At 41.1% G+C, this 18938-nt stretch overlaps 1 protein-coding gene across 1 annotated transcript in view; it reads right to left on the reverse strand.

Moving 5' to 3' along the window:
* Window positions 1-730: 730 nt before the first annotated feature.
* sema3aa (sema domain, immunoglobulin domain (Ig), short basic domain, secreted, (semaphorin) 3Aa) overlaps window positions 731-18938 on the reverse strand; it is a 34898-nt gene continuing 16690 nt past the window's right edge. The window contains exons 4-17 of the mRNA XM_085435848.1: window positions 15714-15833; window positions 14866-14956; window positions 14654-14773; window positions 12609-12751; window positions 11989-12103; window positions 11814-11883; window positions 9276-9420; window positions 8958-9177; window positions 7433-7524; window positions 7295-7336; window positions 6897-7054; window positions 3672-3739; window positions 3427-3575; window positions 731-2276 (exon numbers count right to left, since the gene is read on the reverse strand). Of these exons, the coding sequence (XP_085291974.1) occupies window positions 1560-2276; window positions 3427-3575; window positions 3672-3739; window positions 6897-7054; window positions 7295-7336; window positions 7433-7524; window positions 8958-9177; window positions 9276-9420; window positions 11814-11883; window positions 11989-12103; window positions 12609-12751; window positions 14654-14773; window positions 14866-14956; window positions 15714-15833 (2250 nt within the window). The 3' untranslated portion in view covers window positions 731-1559. The remainder of the gene's footprint in view (window positions 2277-3426; window positions 3576-3671; window positions 3740-6896; window positions 7055-7294; window positions 7337-7432; window positions 7525-8957; window positions 9178-9275; window positions 9421-11813; window positions 11884-11988; window positions 12104-12608; window positions 12752-14653; window positions 14774-14865; window positions 14957-15713; window positions 15834-18938) is intronic.

Raw genomic sequence — 18938 nt, forward strand, 5'->3', positions numbered from 1 at the left:
GTTTGGGGAAATTATCTTACACATAATAGCTACTGGATGAAAAATGTTGATGGGATCGGGAGAAAATAAAAGAAGAGGAAAACAGTGAGATGATCTGGTATGAAAGGCAAAAAGAGACAAAATTGTGCTTATTGTTGGTGGAATCTCTGTCAGACGTTTTGTTTAATGAACACGCAAACCCCTGCACTCATGCTTCTAATTCATGTTCAGCTCCCTCAAAAAGGGGGATTCCTTCTTGACACACAGACATCCGGCCACTTGGTCCATCAAAATTGTTTTGTTTTTTTGCTGCTGTTGCCATTGTTTCTCCAATATACCGATGAGCCAAAAATACCATAATATCAAAAATAAATGCAACCCTTTCACAAAACAATGAGCAAATAAATAATAATCAAGTGGTGTTCTTGTACTGTATATGTACTGTATATACACAGAGAGTTACGTTTGTCGTATATATGTACACAAACAACTGGCAGTCTTGTTTCAGACTGGGCTTTTAGCATAGCGGACAACTGGGATTTGTGCCCTATAAATCCCAGAAAAAGCAACAACAAAATAACTTATACACAGAATCCTTGGGAGCAGAAGGGGTTACGCACGCTGAAGACTACTATGTCGCCTGCAATTTTTGCCCCCCAAAAGTAGAAGCACTGGTTTCGAAAGGAAAGCAAATTTTAAAAAAAGTAGTAACTTTTTGCTTTTTAGGAAGGGTGTAAAAAAAAAGAGCCTCTTAAAATAATTAGCTTATTATTAAAACATAACAACAACATGCACGATGCTTTCCGAGCCTCAGTTGGAGAGGGTTATGATGAAGCACTTTTGCACAGTTGCATGACTTTGCAGTGTTTTTTTCATTTCTCCATCTAATAATGCTTCTGTCCTGCGAAAAACACCGGTGCCATCTGTGCACATGTCGAGGCGAACCGCAGCCCCTCTGTGCCCTCCTGTGAGCGTGCTGCTCGTCTTGAATTGAAAGACGACATGAGAGGTTCTATTCTCCTCTCAAGCAGTTCTTCAAAATAAGAGTTTTGAATCCTTTTCTTTTAGCAGTTCTATGCTCAGGTCAAACGGGCCAGCGGCTCGCACTGAATTCCCGCTTCTTTCAACGTCTCCACGGCTGTCCTCCCAGCATGCTATGTCCATTTGCTTACCAACAAACACCTCACTAAACATTTTTTTTGTCCCGGTCTTATTTTAGTAGCTTATGTACAGGAGGTTGAAGTGTCTGCCAGCCAGTATCCCAGGCAACCAGCATATCCTCACACATTTACAGTATGCATTCCAGTTTTTCAGTCCTCTTCTCATCTTTGTCCTTTTCACAGGTTGTGTGCTTTTGTGTCTGAATGAGAGCTTCACTGACGTTACATGTGTGGAGTTCATGTTTCTACCTAAAAAGTGTTTCAGATGTTTTGCTTTTTCTGCTGTTATGGAGAGGTCACTGAATCACACATTGCATCTATAGAACGTATTTGTGTGTTTTTGTGTGGATGCGTGGGTTTGTGCTTGCATGTGTGTCGGTCTGGTATAATGTGTCCTTTTTTTTTTCCTTTTCTTTTTTTTCAAACGCTGCGTGGAGGTCTTTGAAGCTCATGGGTCCTCCTGTTGCGTCCCTTCTTATTTTCCTGCATCCGTCTCCACTTGGTTGCATGTTGGCTGCTCGCCCGAGATCCCCCTGCGAGCTGAGAACCAGCTAGCCTGGCCTGCCCCTTCTGGCCATTTTGGGTTTTCTGGTTGTTCTTAGGTGCCTCACTGCTCAATATACCCTTTTGGGTATTCTGACTGAGTGTTGGCTCTTCTACTGTTAGAGCTCCAGCCTGATGCCATGGCCGACTGAGAGGTGGACTGGCTTGCTGTTTCTGAGCAGTGGGGGCTAAAGCTCTAGGCTGTAATGCAGAGTTGGACCCGCCTGCGCTGTCAGGCTTGCCCTGACTGTTGCCGTTAGGTGTCTTCACCCTCTTCTGTTTGCGCTCTTTCTTCCACACTCTGTCACAAAACTCCTCCACGCTGTTTAGCTCTGGGTGGTCCAAGAGAGACAGGAAATCTCGGTACCACATCCTGTGCTTGGCCGAGTGACCTGCGCCACCTCCCGCGCCAGGAATTCCAGGCAGGATGTCACCCAATCTCTGGGTGGGGATGACCTGGAGGTTGAGGCGTAGAAGAGGCTGGATAAAGCCGTGTTCCACAGCCTGGCAATGGTAGACCCCGGTGTCAAACTGAGTGAGGCTGCGTATCAGCAGACCTTGGTCTGTACGCAGCACTCGGTCATCTAGCTTTATCTGAAATGAAACAAAGAGGAAGACAAAGAACACAATGGGTGAAAATACTGAAAAAAATAAAGATGGAACATGAGAATGAACCAGAGTTTTTAAACGTACATATTCGATAATCTATATCAGAGATGTCTGACTCAATTAATTCACACTTGTCTTGCACTGCTCAAAACTACCCAAAAATAACCCATTAGAAAAACTCTTTCCAGAAATCATGACCCAGTTACTCAGAAAAATCCATAAAGTTTGATGTGAGAAGTTTTGTGACAGAACTATACAATATTCCTTCTATTAAATTACACCCCCAAACCAATTTCTAATAATCAGATCAGGATTTCTGGAAGGAGATACTGCCATTTACCCCCCTTACATTCAGGGGAAGGGATATATCTCTACAGCTGGTATCACTTAACCGAGGAAAGTCACATCAGAAAAAGAAAACCCGTTTTACATTATAATGTCAAATTTGGTCAGGAAAGAAGAAGAACAATGAACAAGGGTTCAAAGGAAATGCCTTGTTTCAGGTCTCACTGAATACATGAGTATTGGTAAGAAAGATTGAAGCAAACTCCAAAGGTTCCTTTCAAGCTAACGCTGCTTCACACTGGAAAAACTGCAGCTACATCAATCACCTGGGCTGTCAGCACAGAGTGATGTTGTCCAGAAAAAGTAGAAGCTGGCTTAAACTTAGCAGCAAATCATGCAGCAAGTGTGGGTGGGCACAGCAAATTCTTATTAGGTTAATTTCTTAGCTGAACACTATTTTTTGCTGAAACAGTAATATCCTTCCATATAAAATTATTAACGGCTGTGTTTCACATTTAATACACCCTCTGACTTGTGGATCTATTACACAGCTGGACTTTTTTGTATCGTATTTCTCTTTGCTTATTGGTACCTAAAATACCACGCCTAGAAAGGCCAGCTATAAAAATACAGCCGCAGTACAAAAGTTAATCTAAACACCCACACCCAGTGGTTTTCACCCTTTTGGGTCTCTGAGGTTAAAGATTAGAAGTGTCATAAGTCACTACATGATGGAGCAGGAAAGGTGGAGCCCTGGATGGAGATATTTTGTCTGAAGAAATCTAACTATGTGTAATATATTTTATAATCATCTAGCAGTATATTAGCAAGTCATCTTAGGCATACACACCTCAAGCTTGCGCTCGTCGTTGGGCTTCTGCAGTTGCCAGTAGATGAGCGCTCTTTGAGACTTGGGGCTGCACTCTAGAAACATACTGCTGTTCTCCACACCAAACACACTCCTGTCCTCCACGCTGTCCCCTAAGCCATCCATGTCATCTGCTCAATGCAAAGCACATGCAGACAGACTAATGAGACGCAAATGGCATGAGGAGGAGACAGTGTGTATGTGCTTGTATGAAATTATTAAGGTACCGTGATGCTGAAGGTCTGAACACTGGGAAAGAGGATCTCCATTTCTGATGTCTTGCCGTCTGGTTCGCCTGTGAAAAAACGACAGTGAAACTGAATGGAAGTGGTGGAAACAGACAGCTATGAGGACCTGTGGAAAACTAAGTAAACTGCATGATTCAGTAGCTTGCAGCACTACCTTTAGCAGCAATAACTAGTTTTCTGTATGACTTCATCAGTCTGTCACATCATTGTGGAGGAATTTTGGCCCACTCTTCTTTACAGCACTGTTGCAGTTCATTCAGATTTGTTAGCATTCATTTAGGTCCAGCTCTCTTGAGATCAATTTCAATCAGGTTGAGGGCTGGACTTAGACTGAATCACTGCAACACTTTTCTCTTTTCTTTTTCACCCATTCTGTTACAGATTTGTTGCTATGCTTGGAGTCATTGACCTGTTGGGTGATCTTGTCTCGGCCAAGCTTCAGCTGTCGGACAGATGACCGCACGTTAGCATACCTTAGTACACAGAGGAGTTCATGGGGGACTCAGTGACTGCAAGCTGCTTAAGTCCTGGGGCTGTATAGCAAACCCAAATTAATACCCCACCACCGTGCTGGCTGTTGGTTTATGGTGTTTGCACTGATATGCTGTGTTTGGTTTTCTCCAAACATGGTACTGTGCATTATGGCCAATTCCAGAAGTCTAGTGGTTTGTTCACATGCAATTTTGCAAACCTAAGCTATGCTGTCATGTTCTTTTTAGAGTGAAGAAACTTTCTCCAGGTGATCACACCACACAAGGCATACATATTTGAGTCCTTTTTCAATTGTACTGTTATCATCTTTACTCTCAGTTGGCATGCTAAATGTTAGGGTTGGAGATGTTGCCCTTAAAGTTTTTACAGTTTATCTGAGCCTTGCGAGGTCTGACCTTGGGGTGAATTTGCTGGAAGATTGTGGAATTATGTGGAACCCAACTCTTTTTTGTACATAAATGAGTTTAACTGTACTAATTAAAGTGGATCTGGACAATCCTAAAATGTTTCAATTACTGTCAGTTAACTCTTTTAACCACATGTAACTATTAGCTTCCAATTCCATTGCTGTAAGCTAATACTTGATTTCATAGCTATATAATTACACAAACAGTGAACAGATTTGACCTGCTTCTCCATAACGTTTAGCTAAGAGTTAGCCGACACTGTTAGCTAACAAATTCAACAAATCACTTTTTATCCAAATGCTATTTAGCCTTTAACATACAACATTAGCTAATAGTTAGTTGTACATTTAGCAAAAAACCCCCAACAAAAACATCTTTTTAGTTACTGAATGTGTTGCAACTGTTTCATTTGTTGACCCATGTCATTAGATTTCTGTTTAATTTCTCAGTTTTCTTTATTGCAGGGTTATTACCTTACAATATAAAGCACATTGAGGCCACTGTTGTTGTTATTTGGGGCTATATAAATAAAATTTTATTGAAAATCATTACCCATGCTATCAGGTAAAAACTGTTCAACTGTTTTACAGTAAGAGATCTTAACCGTTTATTCACTTTGTTTCCATTGCTTTTTTATTTATATCTTCTATGAATTTCTTTTGGCTGCTACTACTTAGTAAATTATACTTTTACTTAACTTATCTAAGATTAGCTTTGCAAGTATCCAGTGGTATATTTGTAACCTGGTTGGGAATCATTGCTGTACATGACAAGTTATTTCTTATGTACTTTTTTATTCTCACCACTTGGGGGCAATGTTTACCCAATTCCCAAGAAAACAGGCACTAACTCAACCTTTAACTCCACTGTTAAATCACATGGATGAAAAAACAAAACAGCAGAATGTAAGAAACATAAACCTGCTGAGCAGTGAAACAGTGCGCTTCATTGCCTTCCGATGAGCCGTTATTATGAAACACATACAGCATTGTTTTGCCCTTGAAACGCCTTGTAAAAGCAGGCCCAGTCTTTGTCCTCTCCATATGAAAAAGTCTACTGTGTGATTTGGCTTTTTAATGCGATGGCAAGGCGTTTTCAAAGTCTGGCTTTACTGACTAGCTGTGAATGGCTCCCTAGTTCCTAGTTGTCATGGTTCAAAAAACGCTGATGGCGGCTGCAAAATTCAAATTGGGTGCGAGCCAAACATGAGGCAAGGGCTGGAAAGAAGAGAAAGAACCAAGGTAGGGATAAAAAGTAGAACCACTGAAGGTTTAAAAAAAAGACTAAACAAACAAACAAACAAACAAAAAAAACAAGATAAAAAATGCTCAGCATGTTTGTGTGAATTCTCCACACAAAATTATGACCACTTACATCCCACTTTTTTCACACGTGTCCCTCGTCTGTACATTTCCTGGGCTAACATTCCTGTCTTTTTTGGCCATCTGAGCACGTGCAAGGTTGGGTGTCTGGTTCTCATTCTGGTAGCGAAAATATTTGCAGTGCAGTGGAGAGCTGAGAGAAGCCTGTCCCCACTTTAAACATGGGGTGTGCCACCTCGTCTGTAATCTTGCCAAGCTGGAGTATACCCACTGGCCTACTTCTGTTGGTGTGAGAAGTTCTAGATGAATGAGACGACGTGGGGGTGTCGCGCCATGTGTGTGTATGGGAGGGTAGTAGTGGTGTAGTGGTCAGCTTAATCCTGCTGGGTACAACAGAGGGTAATTTGAGGGAGTGTATGTTCCTCCTGGCTGAAGGGTGAAGTGGTCAGGCAGCTCCTGGTGGCTATAATTTATTGTGTGTTTGCTTGTCTTTGGATATTTGTGCATATTTCTTAATGCGTCTTGGTTGGTAGGATGATTGAAGCACAACTCAGAACAACTGTTACTGGCTAAGTTGCTGGATTGTACTTTCTTGGAACGCATAATTAGTGCGTATGTGTGTTTAATGACTCAATTTCGTGCTGGTGTAATATTCAGATTACTTCCATGTTTAGAAGTTTTGGCATACAATGGCTATCTGTGTCTGTTTTTTGGGAGTCGCCACACTTACTAATAAGCCAGTGGAGGTCTGACGCTAGAGAAATGAGGCTGCACATCAGGATGCCCTTGAGCATAACATTTAAAACCAATTGTTTTAAAGCCAACCAAAACAGCAGAATGCAGGTGTACTGATAAGTCCCAGGTGTGACTGCGTGTGACGACATTAATACAGGATGTTGTTGAAAAGCAGCGTGCATGCTCAGCAAACCCTCCGAGGATACATAAAGGTTAAAGAAGGGTGTTTAGCGATTGCCGGCTCCTACCTCTTGGCAGTAGGAAAGTATCTCGAGCACTCAGCACCGTCCCAGGCGCAGTAAGGGTCTCTGGCCAGGCAGCACTCAGCGCAAGCTTTCCCATACACTTCGCAACGGTGTAAAGACATCTGTGATACACCCAGGGCTGAGCCAAGGTACAGCTGTTGCTGTGGGAGTCAGAGAGAGAGCAAGGATGTAAAAATTAAATGTTCCTGTGCGCCTCAGTTGGAAGGGTTCTTGCAAAAAGAAGGTGCTTGTGGGTTTAGTTCTCAGTGGGCACATTCTTTGCTTATGGGTAACAGTGTATGTTTAAAGACCGAGAATTTCTCGCTTTGTTGTTTCACGTGGACCTTTACCCTTGTCAACAGCTTTTGGATTAATTACAAAGTGAGAAAGCAAGTTTTTACCTGCTTGGTGGACAGCTCCATAGCAGTGATGGGAGTAGGCTCCTGTACAAAGCAAATAAACCCCATTTAACACCACTTCTACGGACAATATGTGTTTTTATAGGAAGGCTATTAGCACGCAATTACAAAACGTCATACCCTAAAGACAGTCATCTCTTCCAATACAACTTCCTCGAGGTCATGCCAGCTTTCTCTGGGGATCGTAACCACCTTCAGCACTGTTCCTGTATCTGAAATGCAAAAGACAGCATACAGTTAGTGTACATGCAGGCCTGTGCTGGTCATAGATTAACATCCGTGGTGCATGTATGTACGGTTTAAGTAATAGATTAGAAATACGTGTGTGTGCCTTCTTCAAAATACATGTTAAGTGCAAGAAGAAACATGGAAATAGATCAAAAAATTAAAAATGATTAAAATAGATTCTCTGGAATCTTCGACATGCCGGACAAGTGCATTAAGCTTTCCAGCATATTTTCCTTTGTTCAGTCACTTTTCTTTCTGTTTGGTTTTTTTTCCAGTCTTTCTCTGTTCAACGTCCGTGTTCTTTTACTCATCCTAATCTTTCTATTTTATTGCCCAGTCTAAAACACAGCTTGTTCTTTATAACTCTGCAGAGAAAAGCCAGCATCCAGGACTCTCTTCATTGTTGACACTGAGACTGGTGTTTTTCAGTTGCCATTTAATGAAGCTGCCAGGTAAAGGCACTGCGAGGCATCTGTTTGTCAAACTATAGATTCTGATGTGCTCTTTCTCAGATGTGCACAAAGAGGCCTCCCACTTCTCTCTCTATTCTTATTTCCTGGAACAATGATACTCTGTGAGTTTCAAAGAAATGTCTTTTCTTTGTCCATTACAATAATCCAGATGCTCAACTATCCAAACATTTTGCTCCTTTAATCAGTACAACAGTTTTCAGATGTGCTAACATCACTGAGAAAGGGGTTTCCCACCGATCAGTCAGCTTTATAAAGTTGATAAACTGGAATTAAGTACCACAAAGAACCACTGGAACACAGGAGGGGTCTTTGTGTGCCTAGACAGATATTCCATTAAAAATCCCTAATAATTTATGACTAACGGTCCTGTTAGTCGTTAGTTGTCTTTCCCCAAATTTCTGATTATTTTAATCCCATTTTAATTAAAAACAAATTGAGCTCAGTGGTTCAGGCCAAGAAGTTAATTGGAATCAACTGGTACATCAACTGATACTAATGCCATGTGATGGCTCATGATGATATCCTTTTACACACTCGGGTTGCAATCTCAAAAAGTGAAATTTGGATTCTGCAAGCTGCTTTGAAACCCATCTTCACCCAAGCTCCCCCTATTTCAACATAGACATTTGTTAGTGAGATCAAGCTTTTTAAGAGTATTAGATACTGATGCCAGTACACTGTAAATAAAAATAAAATTGAAAAATTAATTAAAAGTCAGTTAAAAAAAAAGAAAAATATTATTGTAATTTTCAGTGTCTGTTTTTGAGTGGAAATATCTGTAAAAATCTATCTGTGGTTAAAAATGTCTTTAATTTTAAAACAATACACTGGATTTTATTTGAACAGATTTTGTTTGCAGTATATGCCAAAAGTACCTATGGCGGACCACCCTGAAATAAACATATAGAAGCAGTATATTTATTGCAGTGTCATCTGTTGCATACCTGTGCCAATGAACATGACATCATATTGCCCATCCTCTGCCTCCACTTTGTCCACCACCAGCTGGGTAAACTGGTAGTCCACGTCTGTGCGTACCATTATGGGTCGTCCCCCTATTGGGTGCACCGGGTTGTACATGGCAGGGTGACCCCTGGCGAAGGTGATGACATCATCCGGAAGGTCCTTCGTAGAATCGAAACCTCCAAATGTCTTGCTGGGGCACTGAGATCAAGACGTGATATGTTTGTTTCTTCTAATATCGTCTTATAATGTCTCATTATTACTTAAAAATTTACAACATTTTTGCTAAATTGCCTTACAGTTCCAGGGCGAGGGTAGGGCACCCTCCCTTGGAAGGGCACCCACTGGTAGTTGGGTCCATCTCTGTGGGCATAGGGACCCAGGAAAACCCTCCTGATGTCTGCCATGTTGTACATACACACCGCTGAGCCTTTAAATATGTTACTGTGGAAGGAGAGAAAAAGAAATAAATCCAGAAGGGGTGAGTTTAAGGATCAAGAGGGGTAGGAAGCAAGAGGGTGGTGAAATAAAAGAGATGACAGAGACAAACAAAGGGGATTCATAAATGATCGGTCACAAGACAGGGATTAGGAGCTTGTTAAAAACTGAAGAAAGACAACAAAATGACCCATCGTCGCACAAAGACAGAGCGGAGCAAAGTTGTCATTACTTGAGTACAGCAATGACAGATTGGAACTTCTCTCTGATTGCTTCCAGCCTCTTGAGAACAGACAGGAATTTGGGCACACCACCAACAAACCAGGAGACCTGGTTCAGAGCATATTTGAAATCCCCTCCAATATTTTGTGAGCATTTGCTTGAGCCAGATGGGTGGATTTTGCTTTCACAAGGAAAGCAGGCAAGGTCGATCAATCATGCTAAAAAAAAAGGGAAGTGATGTGGATTTTATTTTTTCAATTTAAGCTCTTTCGCGGGTCATCCAGAAGACAGCAGTTTGAGTCGTGAGTCATTAAATGGGAGAATCGGGGAGTTTCACATGAATATTCCAACATGCATACTCCACAAGAGTTATTAAATATTCTTGTGGAGATTATGACAGAATAAGCACGATGCTTGCAGTCTTTGGAGAGCGTGAAGTCTATAAACCTTCCGTCATATCTATTCATCTATTTCACAGTTTTATAGATTTAGAATTATTTACTTTATGAGGATAAATGCCCCCCAAATAATCATTCATTTACTTTCCAGGTGTCACATTTTACAATTACAGATTTTCTTTTGGACAGCAAATCTCCTTCACTTGCAGGAACCGAATGCTTCAAAATGATTCGAGATGTCCTTTGTCTTGCTGACTGCAATGGGAAGTTGTATCAGCCTAATTAGGGATGTGGCTGGCAAACACACAGCCGACAGTACTCCACAAAGCATGGAAGATGAATGGATTAGCATTTGAAAATGTTAATTACAGAGAAATTCAATTAACTCCAGGGGCAAAAAAAAGACGCTCCAATATCTGTGCTTATGAAGAAGGGTGAAAATGTGTTTGTGCAGATACACACAGACACACAGAAAGAGGCATGCAAATTCACCCCTAGAATGCACACGCACGCACACACACACACACACACACACACACACACACACACACACACACACACACACACACACACACAGAGGTACACAATCAGACACTGATCTGTCAGTGGCAGCTTCTTTGTGCCTCATTAAGCAGTGATATTAAAAGCCGGTCCCTCTGAATCTCTGCTCTATTCATCTCTGAAAACCGGCCACTTAGAAAACCAATTAAACCACTCTAATTCCTCAATGCCCCATAATTGAATTTTAAAGTGTACGCGTGTGTGTGCGTGCGTGTGTGGGCAGACGTGGATACGTGGGTGTACGCCCACCAGCGCCCACCAACCTCTGGGTTTTAATACATCCCTGAAAGCAGTGAAAAGCCAAACAGGTCTGGTAAAGCAAGGCGCCTGTCACCATGCGTTAGCCTGCACCGCTCCTCTATTCAGCTCGTCTTATCATTAGCAGTGATTGATGAAGCAGTGCAGAAACAGTACCGGACACACACACACACACACACACACACACACACACACACACACACACACACACACACACACACACACATCACATTCATCATCTTCATCATCACGATAAGTGCCACCATCTGTGCCATTTCAACTCACTTATCTGCCCTGCCCCATGCCTTCACCTCTCCACATGCTTCAGTAGAGACACACCCGGCTTCTGAAAACCCCATTCGAAGCTGGGGCGGTGGCCGAGGGGGGTGGGAGGAAAAAAAACAACAACAACAAAAAACCCCCGTGGATTTCTGTTAAGTGAATATCATGTTTCTCTCGCTCCCTCCTGCTCCATAATCTGATTTTCCTACAAGCCTGCCAAGGTTTCAGTGAAAAACAGGACAGGTAGTGAGGAATTGGGGAATCGGATAAAAGCAATCTCCAAATCTGAGACGAGGGGAGGGCTACCCTCGGAGAGAAAAGCATCCGTGAGACACCTGTAAGTGGATTACGAGAGCGCCGTCTGGGAATTTGACAGAGGCGCACTTGGTCGCTTGCATCGTGCCGTGCCATTTAAAATGGTTAGGAAATTACAGATAAAGGGGCAGGATAAAGGAGGAGAAAAGAAAGGCTTCTTGAAAAGAAATACGAGGCGCGTGTTTTTCAAATGCAGAGGATGAAACCTATACAGGAAGGCTGACCGTTGAAATAATCGAGTCTTTCTGATCTCTTAGCAACACATCAACAAAACAATTCTGATACTACCAGCATCTGTCACGCAGTTTGAACATTTGAAACCCTTGCATGCTCACTTTGGAGGTCAAGGGCAAAAGACTGTACCTGGATGTGGTGAATACGGCGTAGATAACTGGATTCTTTGGGTCCTTGGAGCTCATGAGAAACACGTCCTCTAAACAGCGAGAAGAATAATGTGTGAAGGTGAAGCTCTGAGGTGAGGTTGGAATTTTTCCACATCGAACAAAGACACAAATAAATAAAATAAAAACGCACTTACGCAGTTCGTCGAAATGTGTGTCAATGCCATTGACGCCAGGAACCGCGCATATTAGCCGCGCTTTGAGAAAAGTGGTCCATTTGTTGACCAGGCTCCTGTGACCTCCCATGTCATTCTGCAACAACATTTGAAGTGCTGTCAGCTCAAACCTCCGTATGCACTTTTGTTAGTAAGGTCCTTGCAAATATCACATTTATTAAAAATGTTACAGAAGTATTAAGTTTCTGATTATAAAACATATTGCAGTAATAAAAATAGGACTGCAGTCTCCTTCTATATTGTATCATGTGTGAAGTTTTGTGATAATATCGTATTGTGGGGCGTTGTGTCTGAAGATTCCCACCTCTAACTTATACTATATAAGGCATTTATAAGGAAGGTAAAGGTTAACTATGGGCATATGATCGTTAACTTTTTTCAGCAACTATGACTCTGGCTGTTCATTATTACTTTGATTTTCTCATTAAGACACGTACATGTTAATAACTGGCTTTTTAAGGGCTTATAAACTGATAACTAAGGCACATTATAAGAAGTATGCTACTTTTTTGTGTAACAGAATCGTATTGACACCACATCACACTGTTATAACAGTTTTGTGGGGTTGTGTGTGATGTTACCTTACACAGTTGTCCTATTCTGGCAATAGTAGCTTTCCCAGTGTGCTCCCCGTCCATGGCGTTCTCTTTGAAAAACAGGAAGATCTTGTCATCTTCGGGGTTGTCACTCTCAGGGATCAGGTGTATGCCTACGAATCTGGGATCTACAAGAAAGAAAATAGAGGAAAAATAAACAAATAAAGCACATAAACTTTGTTCACACTCATAAACTCACCCCAGCAGACACACAAATACAATTTTACAATCCAACCTCTGCCCCGGTGACAATCATTTCACCCCTATTTTACACCTCTGTAACCAATCCCCCCCCACGATATTCTCCAGTCACGGCTCGCTAATAGCAGCCCGTCACTTTACACCATGGTGTTATAGTATGTGACTTTACCTCAAGTGAGCGCTCCAAATCCAAATCCCACATAAACCCTGTCTCTAGACCACATCCTCGCAAACACACATGGCTCTGATTGTCCCGGGTAACACTTGAATAAATTTATCCTGACTTTAAGCGCAAGAGGAAATCAAAGCTAAACGTAGGAGCCAAGGCCTTAGGGCTGGGATCTTTTGGCATAAAGGGGGCGTAGGAATCGAGGAAAAGTCGCCGCAGTGAGCCTACGTCCAAAAGCTCGGGGGTTTAAGCGGAGAGAAACAAGCAGTGCCATGTTACACCTCCATGGGCGTTTCAGATATAGAGTAGCTGTGAAAAAGGAGCATGTGGCCAAAGTGGGAGGCAGATTTATAAGGGTTGCGCAGGTGCGAGACCTCTGCTGTGAATTGTGTGTACCCCCAACCCGCACACACTTCATACTTCCATCATGAATGTTTGCCCTTATATGCAGACCACCATAAATTTGTGTGCGCACACCACAGATAAAACAAAACCAAGCTGCTGACCACTGAAGTCATACCACTGATTACCTATAATCCAAACAAAAAGCTGCTTTATTCAAAGGAAATCCAACCATCCATATAAGCAAGAGGTCATTAAAATGTGAAGGAATGCGTAAATGAATCTGGACTACCAAACTACAGTTTAACCCCAAATCCTTTTAGAATCAGCTGCTATTAGGGATTCATTCCCTGGTTTCTCTCTTGATACATTTGAGTACCATATAACCTTGTTGATAAAGCCTCAATAGAATATCTCCACCCCGGTAATCCATGCAATTACAATCCCCTCATTGTGCAGAAGACGCTGGATTCTGCCGAGCCGAATGGATACAATCCCCAGCGTATTTGTTTGAACAAGGTGAAAGATCGATGAGGATTAACGCTATAACAATGACTTCCTCGGTTTATACTGCTCTTTATTAATATGTCACAGTAATCAGCACTGGCGAGACCAGTGTTTGTGATTTTTGATGGTGCCTGGGGAGGGGGACGTGGGCGGTTGAGGGGGACTGGGAGGAATTCGACTCCACTACAGGAGGAAAACAGCTAAGAGCGGATTAGTTCTGTGGGAAAGAGGGTAGGGGGGGGGGGGGGGGGGGGGATGGCACAGCTTGAGGGAAAGGTTCAAACTGACCTTTTGTGGCTCCCTAAGTCCTCTGCGGTGACGAAAGATAGCCAGACAGACTGAGCAGTCAATAACCCTCACTGCAGCGCTAATCTTGCTAGCACAGGCAAATCCACTGACTTTGTGAATGGGCTCTGATATCTGATGTCTGCACATGAATGGAAATGATTGGAGACTTGAGGCTTGCGAGAGAATTTAATGTCTCAAAGTCTGCTGAAAAGCTCAATGGTATACTTTTCCAAATAATGGCCAATGACAGGGATTTCCATGCAGCTTTTAGGGAAAGGTTGAGGTCTATAGAGACCACAATGGTCTAATTTTACCTTAATAGCAAAGTATTTTGAGTCATGTTATCTAGTTTTTGCAGTCTCAAGTGGTTTATACTTAACTGTTGCTACTAGGAATAAATATAATTGAGAAGTGTTCAGCAGAATACACCATGATGAAAAATTCAACTGCTGAATTGAACATGAGAAACAAAAGAATTCACTCTTAGCTCATCTTCTACGATTTTATTTTATTTTTTTTTTACCATTCAGCCATCTTGAATCATGCTGCTCTGTTCTGATTGGATGATGATCTCCCAGCGTACGGAAAATGGCAAAGTCCCTTCCCATGAAGTCAGCAGATGTGCCCGAGTACAGCTCTCCATCTGCCAGCGAGAAAGGATAGTTAGGAACACATGACCAGCTCTGAAGTGACTGCGTCCTCCCTGGAAGTAATAAAAGCACACATCAAACTTACCAAGGAGAAGTGAGGCTGAGAGCATTTTGGGGTCGTAGGGGCTTTTCCCGCGGCCGTTCTCAAATTGTGAGGCCAGTCGGAAGATGTTGTCCTGCGGTGGGAAAAGGTCAAAGATCGAAATGAGGGCAGTGAAAGCCACAACGAGCATGGTTAAAGGTACATTTATAGCACGTGTTTCAAGTTACCATACATTCTCATTATAGCGCGCTACTTTGGGGGAGTGGGATGCAAAAAAACACTTCCTCCACACAGGAGAAACAAGAAATGTTTTATTACACTGCTGCCCTTGGTTACCAAATGCACCAAAAAAGGGAATATGAGCAGTAAAATTAAGTAAAAACAGACACGACCTCTGAGTCTTTTAAAGAAAAGCGAGTGAGTTTTTGGTGGCTTTTAATTTATTCAATCAGTTACAGACTGTCAGCACTACTTTAAACTGAAGTGAACGCCTCTATGGTCTACCCCTCCCTACTGCTGGACGGCAGGATCCATGCTAGTACATTGATTAACCTGTAGAAGTTTCTCAAGATGACTGATTAAACTTTAATGCAGGATGGAAGGCTGTTAAATATTCGACAGCTGTAATTGAACCATGTAGTGACCGCTTTTTTCCACTGCTTCGCACAAAAGACAACACTGATGAGAAGATAATCGTCAGAGAGAATGAACACGGCTGTACTTCAGACAATACTCAGACTTTCTCTCACATGAATTTACTATAGCGCTGTTGTCACATTTCATGCCTTCTTAATGAATGGTCAGTTTAAGATTTAAATGACCCTTTGCATATATATAACTGATTAAAACCCCAAAACATTTGGTTACAATAAAAGCCCCGAATGAATTACCTCTGCCTTCTTGCCCATTTCCAGATAAGCGCAGATGGGGTGGAAGGCTCCTGTGCCACAGATGTACAGATGGGTCTGGTTGTATGGTTGAAGGACACGGATGAAGTTAGAACACTCCTTCTAAAAAAAGAAATGAGACACAGGAACATAAAGCCTCCGCTATTATAATAACTTAATACGGATCAGGCATATTCAAATGAAAAAACTGTGTTTATCTGTGGAAAAAAACATGATTTTCCAGTGAATAATCCAATTTTACACAAGCTGGTGTTGGTGATATAAAGTTTGTTCTAGTGATGAAGTTCACACAGGTTTCAGTGGTAATCGTCAAATGTAAATAGTTGTTTTTTTTGATATATTAATGCAAATACTTTTTACCAAATTATGACGTAAAATTTGCATTTCTTCTAATAGCAGTTTGCTAGAAATTTAAGCATTTTTATGACCGTAAAAAGTAAAAAATAAGAACCTTTCTTTATTTTGGAGACTGGAGTGTGGCAAGCAAACAATTTTTCACAAATCCTAAATATAATAAAAATACTTTTTTAACTTGCAATTACTGAGAATATATTTTTATTATATGAATATTATATTTACAGCATGCATGAAGATCGCTTGACTATAATAATTCGTCTTCATATTAATATGTTTATATGTCAATATGTGTGAAGTGCATAACTTTATAGTTACTGTTGCATGGCTAAACTATTACTTTAAAAGACTGAATTATTTATAACTTTTATATATCCTAAGGTTATAATATGCTGCAGTTATGCTGCAGGCATAAGGTTAAATTTTGTTACAGGCTGGTGGAGTTTTGTACAGCATGCATAAAGTTTTACACCACATTTCACATGACAATAAAGTTAAACAATCATAAAAACTAGCATAAAACAGACCTAAATTTTGGCCAGAAATGTGAAGTTTTTGGCTATAAGGCTGTGGCTTACAGGATACCGTGAGATATAAGGCTGGAAAACTGTTTTGAATACATTTTTGTTAATGTGATACCTATCTTTGTTTATGCTGTAATGTTACCAGGGTAGGATATTATACAGCCACATGCAACTTTGTGACCTTTGGTCTTCATGAAAGATCCAATATGTTAACAGTAACCTCATTCTGCCAATTGCCACCTTCATATCATAAAGTTTAAATTAACTGGTATGCTTTGTGAAAATAAACTTGACGTTTTTATTAGAGAAAAACTGAAAATAGAGACTAATAGAAAGCAGAATATAATATAGCAAAGATTTGCTGGAATTTAATTTTAAACAGGGACTTTCCAGTTGGTGTGTGAAATTGAGTCTCTTTTAAGGAAATCCCACCTGTAAGGAAAATCAGGCAAATCTACCACAGATCTTTAACGACCCATATGTTTGAATTTACTGAGGATATTTGGGTTGGCGCTGCAGTGCGTGTTGAAAGTCCCAGTGGTGTGAGACTGTTTATTAGAGTGCTAATCAACGGGATTGGTTAATGTAGGAGGCCTATTAGCAGCCTTGAGGAGCTGATTTGGCCACATGTGTTTAAGAGATTAGGCTGGGGTTTGCCTAATTATAAATACATGCTGGATATCTACCTAACAAATAAGTACACATTTGCTCAGGGATTTGCAAATACAGCCCTCGTCACACAGGCAGCCAAATTATCCTTCTTCTTCCCTCCCTAAAACACATGTATCTGTTCAGTCTTTTCGAGCTCGCAGACATTTCGCTTTGATGATTTGATGGTGTCTCTTATATGAGCCGTAAATGGATGCTGACATTTTCCAGTGCTGCTCAAAATAAACTCTGGGATCACTCACTGCAAAGCCGCCTCCCCCCCCTCAAAAAAAAGCAGAATTTTCTGTAATTATTCTAAAAGGTAAAAACTGTTGTTTTAGCTCTAACTGTTTCTCCTCAGCAGTAACCTGCACGAAGAGAAAGTTTGACATTTTGGGAAAACCACTGACTTTTTGTTTTTAAAGGCATGAATACCACTCACATATCTTTGTGCCCGAGAGTTAAATAGCTTAGCAAGGTTGTTAGCTGGAGGTCTGTTTGAAGGTTAAAAAAATGAGCTTGTCCATGCATTTGTTTGTATTGTAAAAAGTGTAAAAAAAAAATAGAGTTTGTGGTTTTACAGGAGGCTACTTCATTGATTTTCTCATGGTTGTAACGATAGCTGAAAAAAGACGCTACAGCATAAGGTAGAAAAACAAACTGTACTGAATAGCTATGCTGTTAGTTTTTCTGAAACATGAAATTATCAATAATATGACCTACTGTGAGGTACAGCCCATCCAAGAAGATGAGGCTCCAGTTCTGCTGAGCTAAATTCTAGTATTTCTGGTACATTGCCTTAATTAGCAGGGATTGCTAGTGTTAGCTGATAAATATGGTAATTTCAAACAAACTAGCATGGCATTAGCCAAACTGCTAATGAGCTTCAAAATATGAGGTTCAAAACCATATACTGACCACAGTACTGTGCAAAAGGTTTGAGCCACCCTTCATATGCTCTTGGATAATTTGAAGATATCAAAAAAGTTCAAGGCCTAAAAACTACCTACAGCAGTATCTGGGAATCATTTGCTTAATGAGAAATGAGAAAAACTCCAGCTGACCTGACACAGGATCTGAATGATGCATCTGACCCATCAGTCGATCAATCTACTGTTCATCAAAACATCATTAGGAATGCTTTGAGGGGAAGGGTAGCTGTCATGAAGCCATTCTTATGGAAGGCAAATATGGAGAAAAGACTGTGGTATGCTATACTTCTCAAGAAGTGGAAACAAAAGCAGCAGCGTTTATTAAGTGATAAATGCGAAGTTTAAATGTTTGGCTCAAGTCGTCAAGGAGGAGGTCAGGAGGGAGGAACAACAGTGAGTGTCTACGGCCATCTGTAAAACATGATGGAAGCTCTGTCATGGTTTGGAGCTGCATTTCAGCCAGTGGTGCTGCGGATCTTATCAAAATTGATGGAATTATTAATAATACCATGAGATTTTGATAGACAATTCAGTACCATCTGGAAAGCATTTGATTGGAAACGGCTTGATCCTGCAGCATGACAATGATTACAAACACACTGCCAATGCAAAGCATATCTTGATAGAAAAACACACAAGGGAACACTATCAGTCATTTGCTTGTCTCCCTGGAGCCTGAACCTCAATATTATTGAAGGAGTCACCTTGACAGAGGATGGAAATAAAGACAGCCTTTGAATGCTTTTCAA

The sequence above is a fragment of the Copadichromis virginalis genome, linkage group LG17 (assembly GCF_057382275.1).
Source record: "Copadichromis virginalis isolate Kocher_CV1m ecotype Utaka linkage group LG17, C_Virginalis_male_GT1.1, whole genome shotgun sequence".
In the NCBI taxonomy this organism is placed as follows: Eukaryota; Metazoa; Chordata; class Actinopteri; order Cichliformes; family Cichlidae; genus Copadichromis; species Copadichromis virginalis.